At 29.6% G+C, this 14,620-nt stretch overlaps 1 protein-coding gene across 1 annotated transcript; it reads left to right on the plus strand.

Moving 5' to 3' along the window:
* Positions 1–415: 415 nt before the first annotated feature.
* Positions 416–11,243, plus strand: LOC135950298 (WW domain-binding protein 4). Its single transcript, XM_065499844.1, has 5 exons — positions 416–444; positions 509–581; positions 648–1,378; positions 1,442–1,696; positions 10,695–11,243. Coding segments are annotated over exons 1-4 (1,026 nt in total). The 5' UTR covers positions 416–442; the 3' UTR covers positions 1,662–1,696; positions 10,695–11,243.
* The last annotated feature ends 3,377 nt before the right edge of the window (positions 11,244–14,620 follow it).

Consider the following 14,620-nt stretch of genomic DNA (forward strand, 5'->3'; position numbering starts at 1 on the left):
CGATTTTTCGAATTTTAGCAAGAACATTTAAAAACAAATTCGCCAAATCGGTGCAGCCGTTTTCCGATTTACATTTAAAGATAGGAAACACTTATTTTCCCACCAAATTTCAGCAAAAAACGTTTGTTCGAACAATCAACTTATATAACCCCACAAAGAAAGTGGTTAAATAATTAATTACAAAAGGAAATTATGTTAGCTTCATGTGCTGACATCTATTGCTTAATATTACAACTATTTTCAAAATTAACGTTTTTTCTATTCAACTTTTTTTACACAAGTCTGGCCACTACGCTATTGCAAGTGGCAGCTTTAAACCAACAGATGTTTTTACTCATTATCTGGCAACCTTAAGTTGATGTCATAAATTCACCACAGTTGTTGTTGATGTTTGTTTAGGAAAAAAAAAACAAAACCAGATTTACTATTATTTTTCATAAAAATGTAAGAATAATTAAAAATTTTAATAAAAACCACATATATTTATTGTAAACTTTTATTATAACAGGGCGGACTACTGGAAATCGAATGAGCGCAAATATTGTGATTTTTGCAAATGCTGGATAAGTGACAATAAAGCGGTAACAAAACGTTTATACTAAAATTAAACAAAATATATGATCATCCTTTATTTTCCCACATTTTAGAGCATTTCCTTCCACGAAAATGGCAAACGACATAAGTTGAATGTGGCCAAACGCATAACAGACATTAGCCGTAACAGTGAAAAGTCTGAACAGGAAAAACGTAAAATGGATGCTGAAATACGCAAAATGGAAGATGCAGCCATGCGTTCCTATGCCCACGACATACATAGTCGTGGGGATTTAACGGCACGCTCTATAAATGCTGTAATGACGGCTGGTGTGCGTCCATCAACAAGTGCAGGAACATCTAGCGTAGAAAGCAATACATTTAGACAAGTTGATCCCATGCGTTTGGCTGGTAATTCCGATGAAGAGGGGGGCGAAGTGGGTCCACGTGTGGGCATACCATATATAGATCATTCCAGTGTGCCAAATGCTTCGCTGTGGGTGGAAGGTGTAAATGATGATGGTTACTCATACTATTGGAATGTAAAGACCAATGAAAGTGTATGGCAAGCTCCCAAAGAGGGTTACCTATCATGGAAGGAATACCAACGTATCAATGATTTGGCGGTAAAACAACAAGAAATACAAGAAGCCGAGCAGGCCAAGAAATTTCGTGAGAATGTCAATGAAGAAGTGGCGCGTTATAATCGTGAGCGTTTAAAGATGTATAGACAACCAGCCACCAAGCAAGAGCAGAAGGCAGAAGAAGAGCGCAAAGATGGTTTTAAAACCGAAGAACAAGCCAAAGCACCCGAAATAGGCCAATGGCAGGTGGTGGAAAATATGTAAGTTAATGTAACTGCTAATTTATGTTTATGTAGATTTAATTCGTGTTATTACTTTTGCAGACCTGCTCCGGCTCCGATTGATTTGGAGCTACCAGTTTTAAATAACTACTATGTACCTCCCGTTGTCTCAGAAATAACCTATGAACCTCCAGTTAAACGTTTTAAAGAGAAGACAATTGAAACTTTAGATCCAGAAGTTGCTAGCAATACTTCAACATCATTTAAAAAGCGCAAATTTGCTGCCAAAGGAAATGCCCGTAAGCGTTTAGATGACGATTAATATGTTCAAAGATTTGTGGTGATTTTAGGGTTAAGGTAAGCTAAAACTTTGTTTAATATATTTTTAAAAAAGATATCTAGTAATTATTTAATTGAGGACCCCAAGCAGTAGTTTCCAGGTCGACAACAAAAATGTAATTAAAAATGAGAAGTTCTCATATTTTATAAAAAGCATAAGCGAGTTAGATTTTGTTGGTTTATTTTGCAATAGAAACTGTTTGTTTTCTTAACCCACTTTCAAACTAGAGTTCGAGTCAACCATAAACCAATCAATTGTAGTAGGGAATGTAAGAAAAGATAAAATCCCTGTTTGTTGGTGTTTGATATTTATACAAATAAAGCTTGAGTGTCTATAATTCTCATTCACTCTATAGTTTTTTATATCTTTAGCTTTTCTAAAACCTTTTGGGAAAAGGTTTCCTGATGATCTACTTATCCCCAACAATAAATTTCAGTGAATTTTTCAATAATTTAGTGCATAAATTTAGTACATAAATACTAAATCTTACTATTTGATTGATTTTGATAAAAGACTAGCAAGTTTTGCGGGGTATATTATTCCTACATCGAAAATTATTTATCAAGGATGTATTTGTAAATAAAATTAATAGATTATTTATCAAAATGAATAACCTACAAATTAAAAACTCATCGCTGTTGGAGCAAACAATTTTTTACTACAGAAAAAAGTAAAAAAAAATTTGAGTAATTTAAATTTAGTTTCGATGTGCATTTCGCTTTTAAGTTATCAAGCAACCACTAGGCGCATCTTTTGAAAGACTCTGTAAACTCTTGAGAATTCATAAGAGTTACACAAAGTTTTATAGTTCTGATAATGCAAATGCAAATGATTTTATTTTTTCTTTTTATATTCCATTCTACATTGTGTTGGTTTTTTAACTCTAATCGTAGTTGAAAGGGATAAAAAAAGCTTTTTGCTCGTCTAAAAATAAATTTTCTCAAAATAATTTTTGTAATTCCATGTTTATATATGAACAGGTAAACAATGGATATCGATTACGAAATAGGTTAGCGGTAACGGTAGCCAAATTTATTTTCATTTCTTGTATATGTACTGCCGATTTTCCACAAAAGCAAACGTTTTCAATGGTTTTTTTATCCTAAAAACTGAAGGCCAACTTTTTGCAATATAAAAATTAGTTTGTCTTTGGAAATTTATTATATTACACTCCAAAATGTTGAGTTTCAATTCAATTCGATCGTTTTAAAATATTTTGTTCGCTGTATTGGAATACTGATTTAAAATAAAGCAAGCATAAGTACTATATTCCTACATATGACCCCTTTCACACTAGGCAATTTAGTTGCGCAAGTCTCTTGTGTTTGTAGATGCCAGAGGTAATGTCGGTTTAAGGAGAAGAAAATTTTGCATGCTGTTTTGTTGTTGTGCAAGAGACTTGCGCAACTAAATTGCCTAGTGTGAAAGGGGTCTATCTAAAAATAATCGGACAAAGTAAAATAGGAATCCCAAAGTGTTCGACCAATATTTAGTTGCATATCCTTTGTTGTCTAGAATGACCTGTAATCGTTTTATAATCGATTTTACCATGTTTTGGCTCACTTCCGGCTCTGTTGAGTTCCATGCTTCAAGTAAGGAGTCTTTTAGCTGAACTAATGTGTTAAATTTCATTTGATGCACTCTCCTAGCTAATTCTGCCCCAAGATGCTCAAATACATTAAAGTCTGGGCTCTGTGCAGGCTTTTCTATATGTTTGGGACAGTTATGGATCAACCAAAGGTTTGCAACACCTGATGTGGGCTCGGGATCGTTGTCTTGAAAAAATGCAAAGTAGTTTTGCGATAACCACTTTTTCGCACTTTGCTTAAATTTGTTTCATTTCATTTTCTCAAAGTTGTTTAATTATACAATTTGTCTGAAATCGATAACCCATTATAACTTGATCAAAATTACAAAATTACAAAAAAAATATTTTCAATTCTAATAAACACTAAATGATGATTAAAAATGCAAATTTTAACCTGTTATGAGTTAAAATTTGCGTGGGAACTATTAAAAATAGGCGGATTTCAAATAATCTTTGTTTTTGGTAACAAAGTTGATTAAATTATTTCATAAAAAACATTGCTCATAGCCTTTATTCTAATATTTAATTTCAGATTGCTTACTTACGATTTGGTAATTTAAAGTGTCTAGGACATTGATAACTCTTTTATTTTTGGTCAAAATGATAAAAAAAACATATATGTTAGACAGACCTCTACCCTAGGGACATTTTTAAATATCCGGAAATTTTCTCTTCCCAGGAGGAAATTACGAAATATTAACAATGACGTTTTTTCGCATAAGTTGTCTTCATAGACTTTTACCAGCGCTTTAAAAGGAGTAAGAAATAACTATATTTGTTTGTTCAATGTTGGTGCTACGTTTTTAAGGGTTTGTAATTTCAATAGTGGCAGTTGACCGGTCTTGTGATAATCGTAGTTTTAATAGGTTTAAAAAGAAGTAAGACTCTGGAAACCAAATGTCTCGAAATAGAAATTTTTAAAATTAGATTGTTTATACAACAATTTCAATCACTATTATTGTTATTATTTTCTCTAAATATGTATATAAATCCTTAGAAGTTTTAATGTTAGGCATTTAAGAACTTAAAATTTCAATTTGATTCATTCCTAATGACCAAATTTTACGAATCTGAATAATGTAACTTTAAGAAGAAAACGTATAAAGAAATTCCTGACAAAGTCCGATGGAGTTAGGTCAGGCGATCCGGGGGGTATGGCCCGACAATACACTGTGATGCGAATTGGATGCGATTCCGTCTCATGCTGTATTTCTGAGTTGGAACCACTCCATATGCGACAGTTTCTGATCGAAATGAGCATCATCATCTTCTGGCAAAATTCCAAGCGAATCGGCAAGTCTGCTGAATTAAGTTCATTAGCTATTAGAATTTTTTATTGGAATAAGTTCTAAGTCCTATGCATTATTGTCTGAAAAGTCGACCTGCCTACTGGCACCCATTTGTGCAGATAATTTCTTTGTCGAAACGCTGTGGCTGCTTTGTATGGCAGCAGCTACGGTACCAATAGTTTTCTCTGTTCGAACGGAAGAGTTTTGATTATAAGGCCTTCTAGCGACTGTCCCATAGTTTCATATTGGTTTCTAGGGTAAAGTTGATTAGAATTCTTCGTAGAACATGTACCATTAAGATTTTTGGTCAAAAAAATTGACTCACCCTACTATGCATGCAAAGAAGATAAGATGTCTCCGCATATCACTAAAAAGTGTTATAATTTATTTGGTGCTAGTGATAGTATAATTCTTAATTAAATAAACTAATCAAATTCATGAACAATATTTTCTTCAGCTTTTCAAGATCAACTCTTCAGCACTCACAGCTTATCTAATGTTGAAATTTGTCATAATTTGGTTTCATTATACATATTAAAACTTTACATGCCTCTGTTGGCCAATAAACTCTACAATTTTTTATTTTATTTATCGTTTTATCTTTTTTTACCTATTAATGAGCCAGAAAATTGTGTGTCTCTCTAAATTTATGGCCGATCATAAATGACGGTCACTTGTTCATTTTTATTATCTTGATAAATAATCAAGACATTTTCTTAACAATTTGTATAAATATTTCATAATTTAGAATAAAAATTAATTAAGTTATTTAGATAGTGAAAATTATATAGACGACAGCATACAAAACGTGTAAAATATGTTTTTTAATGAATTCCTAGAATTGTATTTAGCTAAAACTAATGTTTTATATGTAAACAATTTCATTTATATCAAAGAGTGGCGGTTTATTGTTTTAGTGATGTTTTTTTAATTTAAGAAAACACAATTATTCGGTTCTCTTAGTTGTATTGTTATAGTCATAGAAACTGTTGAGATTTAGTGGCTGTTCTCAGGTACATTCTGCATCTGGTTGTTCATGTAAAAGGTGCTCTGTTGTCCTCTTTACTGTGAAAAGTGCATTTCGTTTGCTATAGCTGTCGCTGAGTTGTCAGTCTTCGTTTCGGACATGTTCATGAAAATGTTTTGCATCTGGCTGTAGATCAAGTTGTGACTGCATTGAATCATGGTTTTCTACCTATTAAAAAGAAGTAACAAAATTGAATTTATAAATTGGATGTAGACACATTGATCATTGAATAAGAAATTGTTCTTGTGTAATGAAGGAATAATGGTTTAATTATTTAAAAAAAACCTCAAAGTTTTCAAATACTTTTTACTTTTAAAGTGATAAAAATCTCATTCGCTAATTTCCCTATTCGAATAATTCCAAACACTATTATCTTGGCCACACACCCATGAAATTCTCAATGAGCTTTAAAATGTTTTGAGTGATCATTTGGTGGTCTTTTGTTTTCTTCGTGTTTCAATAAAATTTGTAATTGTGTCTTTTTCCCCACTAAAATATAAACAACACTTTCAGTTCTTGTTTTTTTTATTATTTATTTCTGATGTTGTGTTGGTTGTGATTTTGGATTTTCTTTTATTGTTTTTTGAAATTCCTACGCAGACACAATGGCAGACAAATAAATAAGCAAAATAAAAAAAAAATTAAACAAATTTGTACGAGAAAGTTAATTCATGGAAATTCTTAAAAATTTACATTTCTTTAATTTGTTTTTGCTCATTTTCTTTGTAGACGTAATTAGTGATTTTCTATGAAAACCGTGCAATATTCATGTTAAAAATATGTTCGAGTGTACGTCGTGTCGGCCAAATATAATGAACGTTTTAATGAAAATAAAAGAAAAATTAATTGATGTTTTTTTGGGGGTTTTGTTAAGAGGAAAAAAACTAATTATTATTAATTAAAAGGAAATGACGGAACGAGCATATGTTTTTGTGGCCGCTGTAGAGTAATTGTTTTGGTGGGTTGGCAAAGTAGTGTTACAATTAAAAATGGAATGTAAAGGTTTCTTGTTAATAACCATCACTTCTGTAATATTCATTTGCGACTTTATAAATGAGAAGTTGAAATGACATACCCTTCACCAAATTATACTTTGAAATAATAATTTTAAAAATTTTTAGGTAAACAAATAAAACCATTTTTTTTAAAGTTGTTTTTTTAATTTTTTTAAAAAATTATACATATTTTTTTTAACTTATTACCCCCATTAACACGAAGTCTGGTTAAGTGTTAACTAATAGTTATACTGACATTTTCCATACAAAAATAATTTTAAACGACAGTATAACTATTAGTTAGCACCTAATCAGACTTCGTGTTAATGTGGGTTAGTGAAATAAAATTTATGACAAAATAAATTTGTTTTGGTAAAAAAAATTCAGGTTTAAAAAATATTTTTCCCGATTTTTACCCATTGTATGGCCTTATATAGTACATTCGTCGTTGCAAAGGACATTGACATATCGATCTCATTAGATATCCATATTGTCTATATTAATGCTTAGTAATCCCGATATAGATGAAAAATACGCCAAAAATAGATGTAGTCCTGGATTTTTCCATATATGTATGTCAGCCATTTGTGGGACGATTCTCGATTTTAAATAGCAACTAGAGTATCCAAAACCGAAAACCGGTCAACCGGTTTTTTCATCTTTGTAAACGCGACCGGTTTCGGTTTTCTTAAACATTTCGGTTTTTTGAAAAACTGGTTTTTGTAAGACGATTAACCGGTTTTATGAAACATATTTTCAAAAGCATATTTTTGAAAAATTATGATACAATTTTTTTGAAATATTGATTAATTTTATAAAATAATGTAGCATTTGACAATATTTTGTGAAATATATAAAATTATTGCCTAAGAATTCAAAAATTTTAAATTAGCGTATTTTTCATATTGAATAAAAATTTAATATAAACCGATTAACCGGTTTTTTTGAAGACAAAAACTAGAGTTGTCAAATATTCGACATATACTAAAAAACGGTTTTCGAATAATTCGAAAAAGCATAATTTTTAAAAACCGGTTTTCGGTTTTTTCTATCAAAAACCGGTTCGAATAACCGGTTTTTAGCCTTTTTTGTCAATTGGCTTGTAATTTCTACATTTTTCATTTGCGACCCCACAAAGTATATATATTCTGGATCGTTATAGATAGCGAAGTCAATATTGACATGTCCGTCTGTCCGCCACTATGTTGAAATCAACTTTCCGTGGCCCCCAAATAACTTGCATACGTGATTCATACATCAATATATCGGGAATTCTTTCGTCTCGATTGCTATTTAAAATCGAGAAAATCGGTCCACAAATGGCTGACATATAAGGAAAAAACCAGGACAACCTCGATTTTGACCTATTTTTGACCCATTTTAAAAATAAAAAATTAAAAAAAAGGAAAAAATTTGGGGCTTCGGAAAGTTGATTTCAACATACAGACGGAAATGGATGTATCGACTCCGCTATATATAACGATGAAAAATGTAGAAATTACAAATGGAATGACAAACTAATATATGATTTTTCGTTAAATTAAAAATATTTAACTGCCGTGAACATGAAGAAAATGAAAATTTGTTGAAAAAGTGGACTTTTTGAAACTCAAACGACCGTAACACAACCATTTTCCAACCAATTTTCAATAAGTCTCTTCTGTTTGAAAGGTAAAACATATGTATATGGGCAATTCCACGAGAATCGATACCACGACTGAAAACACAAAAACCCTTGAACATTTTTTTTTCAAGATGATTTGAATAGAAGAAGATAATAAAATGTTACTACGTGAAAGCATTTAGATCATATTACAACGTTTTAAAGACAAAAATAATAGTTTAAACTGATTATATTTAATTTTTAAAGGTTTAAGGTATGTTTTCGGCTAAAATTGCGGCGAAAACTAGGTTCCCAATTAGCTTGTAGTATGAAATGAACGGTATGTCACGTTCGATATTAAATTTTATTTATTATAAAATCATCCAAAGATTGTTTTTATTTAAAAATGACGGTTTGTAAAGGAAAAATATTTCGTTTAGTGTAAGAAATTAATAGAAAACATAACGCCTCTCACAATTCGGATATTTTCGCATATTTCTACATGTACCTCAAAATGAGTTCCGTTTTATGTCACGTACGATATACCCTTATTCCCTCAATATTTTGGACAACAATATTTCGAAAGAACTTTTTATTATTTTAAAATATAGTACCCTCTAAATGGAACATAAAGACCAAATTATTTTTCAGATACTCTTATTTTTGCAAAATCTATTCCACTCTATAGTTTTCTTTTAAATAAAAGAAAACATCAATTTTTGAAGTCGTAACTTTAAGAACATCGTTATTTCACTATAATTGTTAATAAAAAAGGTACTAACCTAAATTATCAAAGAAAACTATAAGTATTTCTGAACTCTATGGATTCCAATAAAACAGAATTGCTGGCCTCCAAACTTTGGTTATAATAAATTATAATCTTGAGTGCATTTTGGGACCAGACTGCTCATAATAAAGCTACCAAAATTAATTTTAAGTAAAATAAAATTAACCTCTAAATTTTTTTTTTTGCAAATCTTCAATATTTCCAACAAATTCAAGTTCAAAACTAATTCACTAAGACAGGCAATATGCACGTTATATTTTTCCTCTTGGATTTATAATGTCTTTTTTTTGCACTTGGATGCATCCAATTTTGTGTTTAAATTGTCCATACAATGAAGGGCACATGGGATAAGACTTTTAAACCAATCATAGTTTAGTTAGTCACACAATAAGCAGCGAATTTTTTATTGCAACGATGACTTACATTTGTTTTTATTAATTTTCTGATGCAAAAACATCAGAATTGATTAACATTCTTTCATTGATTGTAGTTTCGAAAAATGCAGTCGTTATTTTATTAAGTCATACACCCAATATAAAAGTTCTTTCTGTAGTATAAAAATTTTGTCTATAGAAAATTAGTTGTATAACAGTTTTTTCTATAGAAACTAGTGTGTATAACAGTTGCACCATAGAAAATTTGTGTTTATAAGTGTTTTTCTGTGCAAAATTGTGTGTATAAAATTTTTTTTCTATAGAAAATTTTGTGTTTAACAGAATGTTCTAATGAAAACAATTAAAAACCATCATTTCAATATTATGTTTCAAACTGAAGGAGGCCTTTAATCATTATATTGTATTATTCACATGATCCAGAATTCGAATAATTGATCCAATTTTTTCAGATATTTGTTATTGTATTTATAAGTTAGCTTTAAATGAGATATATGTAAGTCATTGCCAAACCTTAATCCATATCGGTTTTGACTAGTGTTAAATCTCATATGTTGTCTTAATTTAAACGATGTTGCTAAGATACTTTTGATTGCTCATAGCAGACGTATGATGAACATACAAGCACATATGCACATTCATACTACTGCTTACTATACATCCATTCATAAAAATATTTCATTTCATGTCATTATTTTTCCTTTTGTTGTACATACAACATTAATTTTCATATTCAATGTGTGTGTGTTTGGTCTTTTTTCTTCTTTCGGTCATAAATTTCTAGACAATGTAAAAAACTATTGTACTGTGATGATAATGACCGACCTCCTTCATTCTTTATCTCTAATCTAACAAGATGAAAAGAAAATCAAAATAAAAAAAAATAGAAACAAATTGTAAAAAAACGAAGAAATCATACTGGACAACATCAGTGAATGTCTCGTATTACAGCTGCTGCTTCTACTGCATACATAAAGAAAAATTCAAACAATTTATAAAATAGTCTTATTAATAACAAATTTGAGTTGTGGGAGAAGACTGACGACTACCAGCAAGACGACTCCACAAACAATATCGTCCGTGGTTGTCTGTGATGCCCTATAAAATGGGTTAATATGATTTTCGTTAATAAATAGTCATGTGCACTGCATACATGTCGAGGGCCAACATGTTGTACATGTGACCAACTGTGTTGTTAGGTGTATTATCAGCAAGTGCTGCTAATGTTTTAGCTGGCAAAGTATTTTAAAATTTAAACAAAATAATTTTATGCTACATAGGTATTTTTTTAGTGAACGTGTGATTAGTAATCTTGTATTTTCCTTTATTTCTAGATTAAAAAAATGAGGAATATTTCTAAGTAGCAGCTGGACATTAATATTTCTAACTTAACTTGTTAACAAATAAGCTAATGGTATTCATCTGAAAACACAAATGATTATTAAAGTTGCAAAAGGTTTTAAACATGAATTTTGAATGGAAAATGTGCCTGGTTAACAATTGGTTTAGTAATCGTTTGTGAAAAAGCTACAATGCAGAGAGATACTTGAAAGCACATCCAAAAGGCGGGTATTATACAACTATAATGCTGCTACTAATTTATTAATTTCTAGTTAAAATACGTTATTTATTTGCAAATAAATAACTCTTTATAAACAAATGATAATTTTAGTGTTTTTATAATGCATTACTTATTTTGCCATTAATTCTTTGTAAAATTTAGATAAAATGTTAATTTATATTATGAAAAACAATATAAAAGTAAGTAGCATTTCAATTAAAGCTATTTTTTATTTCTAATTTTAAGAAAATAACTTTTAAATAAATATTCTGTATTATATTTAAAATAAATTAAAAAATACAAATTAAAAACTACTAATAAATGTGTTTTATTTTAATATTTATATAAAAAATATCGAAAAAGTACAATTTCCTAGAAATTCTACTTATATCATTCCAATTTGATTCATTCAATCATGAACATCAAGCCAAACAGGAAAAAAATATTTTTTTTCGTCTCAATTGAATTTTAAAATTTCTGTCAAATACCAGGCGCACAGAATCCAATAGCAGGGTGTATTTTTTCAAAAAATATTTTTTTGTGAAAAATTCTTCACATACCTTAAGGCGTTACTAATTAGGCTTAATTAATTTGCGCCTTAAATTATGTAAACATGTTTTGCAAGATATTTTTGTGAAAAATTCTTCACATACCTTAAGGCGTTACTAATTAGGCTGTCTCTTTTACAGAAAATGTAATTAAGATGTCCAACAATATGAATATTTTATGCAAGATTTTTTTTCAGGAAAACAATGCGTGTTGTTTTTGTTCAATTTTGTTTGAGTAAAAGAAAGGATGTCTTCTTAAATTATATGTATTCTTTATCCAGCAACAATAACACGGTCTACGGGTTTTTTGACCAAAACTGATACGCAAGGCTTATTCGCAAATAAAAATATTGTAATAAAAAAATTTGCCGTATAAACAGTGAATAAATTTTTTATTTGCAAATAGCTAACTCACGAAAACCATTCCTGATTAACGATACTATTTGCAAATAAGATTTTAAACATTGCCATATTTTTTAACGTTTTTAGTTTTTCTTTCGTTTTTTAAATCACCCTTATCGTGGTTGGCGTAAACATCTTACGCCTACGACAGTTTTGTACTAGATTAAAGATAAAATGCAAACTGTTTCTTTAATCTATTACTAAACTGTCATTGCGTTTTTGCATTAAGATTTTTTAACGTTTTTAGTTTTTCTTTCGTTTTTTAAATCACCCTTATCGTGGTTGGCGTAAACATCTTACGCCTACGACAGTTTTGTACTAGATTAAAGATAAAATGCAAACTGTTTCTTTAATCTATTACTAAACTGTCATTGCGTTTTTGCATTAAGAATTGTAAGACAAACAAGAATTTTTAATTCTTTAATTTTTACATTTAAAAAAATAAGAATTTTCCGTAACCAAAGTGACATATAAACAGGGAGTTAGTTAATTGCAAATTATTTTTATTTGCGAATAAGCTACGTATAAACGTATTATGAAATAATTAGTTTTAAAGTTAAATCTATACCTTGATTCTAACTGTATAATTATTTTTTCAATGCTACGTGAAGTTTTTAAGAAATTGAAGGAGTAAAAAACAAAAATAAACAATTTTACAACAATTCATTAAATTACTTTAGAGGTTAGAAGTTTCTTTTTTTATATTTTTCATGATGAAGGCCCTTAGGAAAATTCTGTATGATACTACAACATAATTTTTTTTTATTTTTTTAATATAAATATTTTGTTATTAAAGAAATTGAATTGATTTTTTAAAAATTTTAAAATTTGTTTCCCTGGTTATTAATATTCAATCACAACAATTTGTTGTAGAACGTACTGTTTACAATAAAATTAATAAATCGAAAGACTTTTTCAATATAGGACTAGGTTTTTCTACTTACACCATTTCTTTATCAACAAAAATATAAATGGGGTTCTACGGGACTGTCGAAAATGCCTCATTAAACCGGTTGGAACCACTGGCATACAGGATCTAAATGTATGTATTTTTATAACAGAATCAACCCCACTGTGTCCATTACTTGTTTGGCTATGCTTATAAAACAGCTTTCTTTTTTCATCCCTCAAAAAAAAAACCCGCTAAATACACATCTTTGTGTTGTGGGGTGTTGGGTTGCTGGTTCGATGGATGACATGTTGGTTCGGTTGGGTACGACCCGGTTGGGTTGGATTGATTGGTTGCTTGTTGTGTTGTTCTTTAAATAAGAGCAGGAAATTAATGTTTATCGAGTTTCCTTTAGAACAGTTTGTTATTAGACGACTTCTTTGCTGGTGATGATAACGGGATTATTTTTCTTTTGTAAAAATCAATTTCAATAATTTTGTGGTCGTGTGGTGTATAACAACAACAAATGTTTATACAATTTTGTGCATAAAACAAAAAGAAACATAAAAGTGAAACAAACAAAAAATAAATATAAAAAAAAATCGCAAGATTAGCAGTGACAAAATATTGTTTCTTTTTGATTTTTAAGTTTTTGTTCTTTTTTTCCTTTCGGTTTGTTGTTTATGTTTAAAAAGAGATTAAAACAAGATTAAGTCTGTACTACATCGAAAAAAAAAATTAAATAAATAAGTACGTGTTGGGTTTTCTTAATGAAATAATTTAATTTTGAAAAAAAATTCTTTTTAAAACCTCACAGCATTTGCTTAAGTTTGAAAAGCCCTATGAAAAATTTATGCCGGCTTTTAGTTGAGTTTCTTTTAAAATTGTAAGAAATTCATTAAAATCAAATCAAAATTTTTCCAAGAAGAAATTCAAATGTTACAAAGTTTAAACCTACAAAAAAATACATCAACGAAAAAGCAAAAAGAAGGAAAAAAATCAATCAATTCTGCTTCAAAAATGTTTGTATTGTGTTCAGCATAAATTTGTCTATAACATGTTGGAACAACAACGAAAAGGATATTCAAATACTTCTTACTACCACCACCACCAACAACAACAGCACCACCACCATCAACTACAACAACAACAATACTACTACTACTATTACTGCTACAACAATAACAACTTTGACTACTTCTACAACAATTACGGTTATTTAGTCGAGAGCATTCAAACATAAATTTTTCTGGTTGGTATTCGATATAATTTGCTCATTTGCTCGCACAAAACTTCTAAACTCCAAACTAAATTTTAAGGGAAACATGTCATTTCTAACATCTGTCAAAATTTGTTATTCAAATAATGAAACTATTGATATTTAACCTGTTGTCGTTTTAAATATAACAGTAATTATAGTTGAAAATTATTCAGACTTGAGTTCATTTAATTGTTTTCATAGTTTTAAAGAATTAACAGTAATTTTTAGTTTTATTTCATCGTTTTGTGGTCCTTTTAATATTGCTCTACAATATTTTCTATGGGAAATACTATTATACGTCATATTATCAGTGCAAAAATAGGAAGTTTACAATTTTCTTTTTACATTACGCTATCATTTGGAAGATTTAGAGTGACTTAAGATCACCAGCATTAATGTCGTTCTTAACATGAGGTTTATATACAGCCCAATTATGAATAAAAATTACCTGAGAGTTTATTCCATTTTCCCATTTTTCTAGTCAATTTCAATGTTAAACAAAAGAAAAGGGAAAAACTCCCGGGGTATTATTATTCATAATTGGGCTGATAGTATTTATTCCAGCTTAAATAAAGGGTATTTTCATTAAGCGCTTCCTA

This window comes from Calliphora vicina, chromosome 2, assembly GCF_958450345.1.
Source record: "Calliphora vicina chromosome 2, idCalVici1.1, whole genome shotgun sequence".
NCBI classification, from domain to species: Eukaryota; Metazoa; Arthropoda; class Insecta; order Diptera; family Calliphoridae; genus Calliphora; species Calliphora vicina.

Coding starts and splice junctions, on each gene's coding strand:
- LOC135950298 (XM_065499844.1), top strand. Junction 582..647: donor GGATAAGTGACAATAAAGCG/GTAACAAAACGT, acceptor CCCACATTTTAG/AGCATTTCCTTCCACGAAAA. Junction 1,379..1,441: donor TGGCAGGTGGTGGAAAATAT/GTAAGTTAATGT, acceptor TTACTTTTGCAG/ACCTGCTCCGGCTCCGATTG.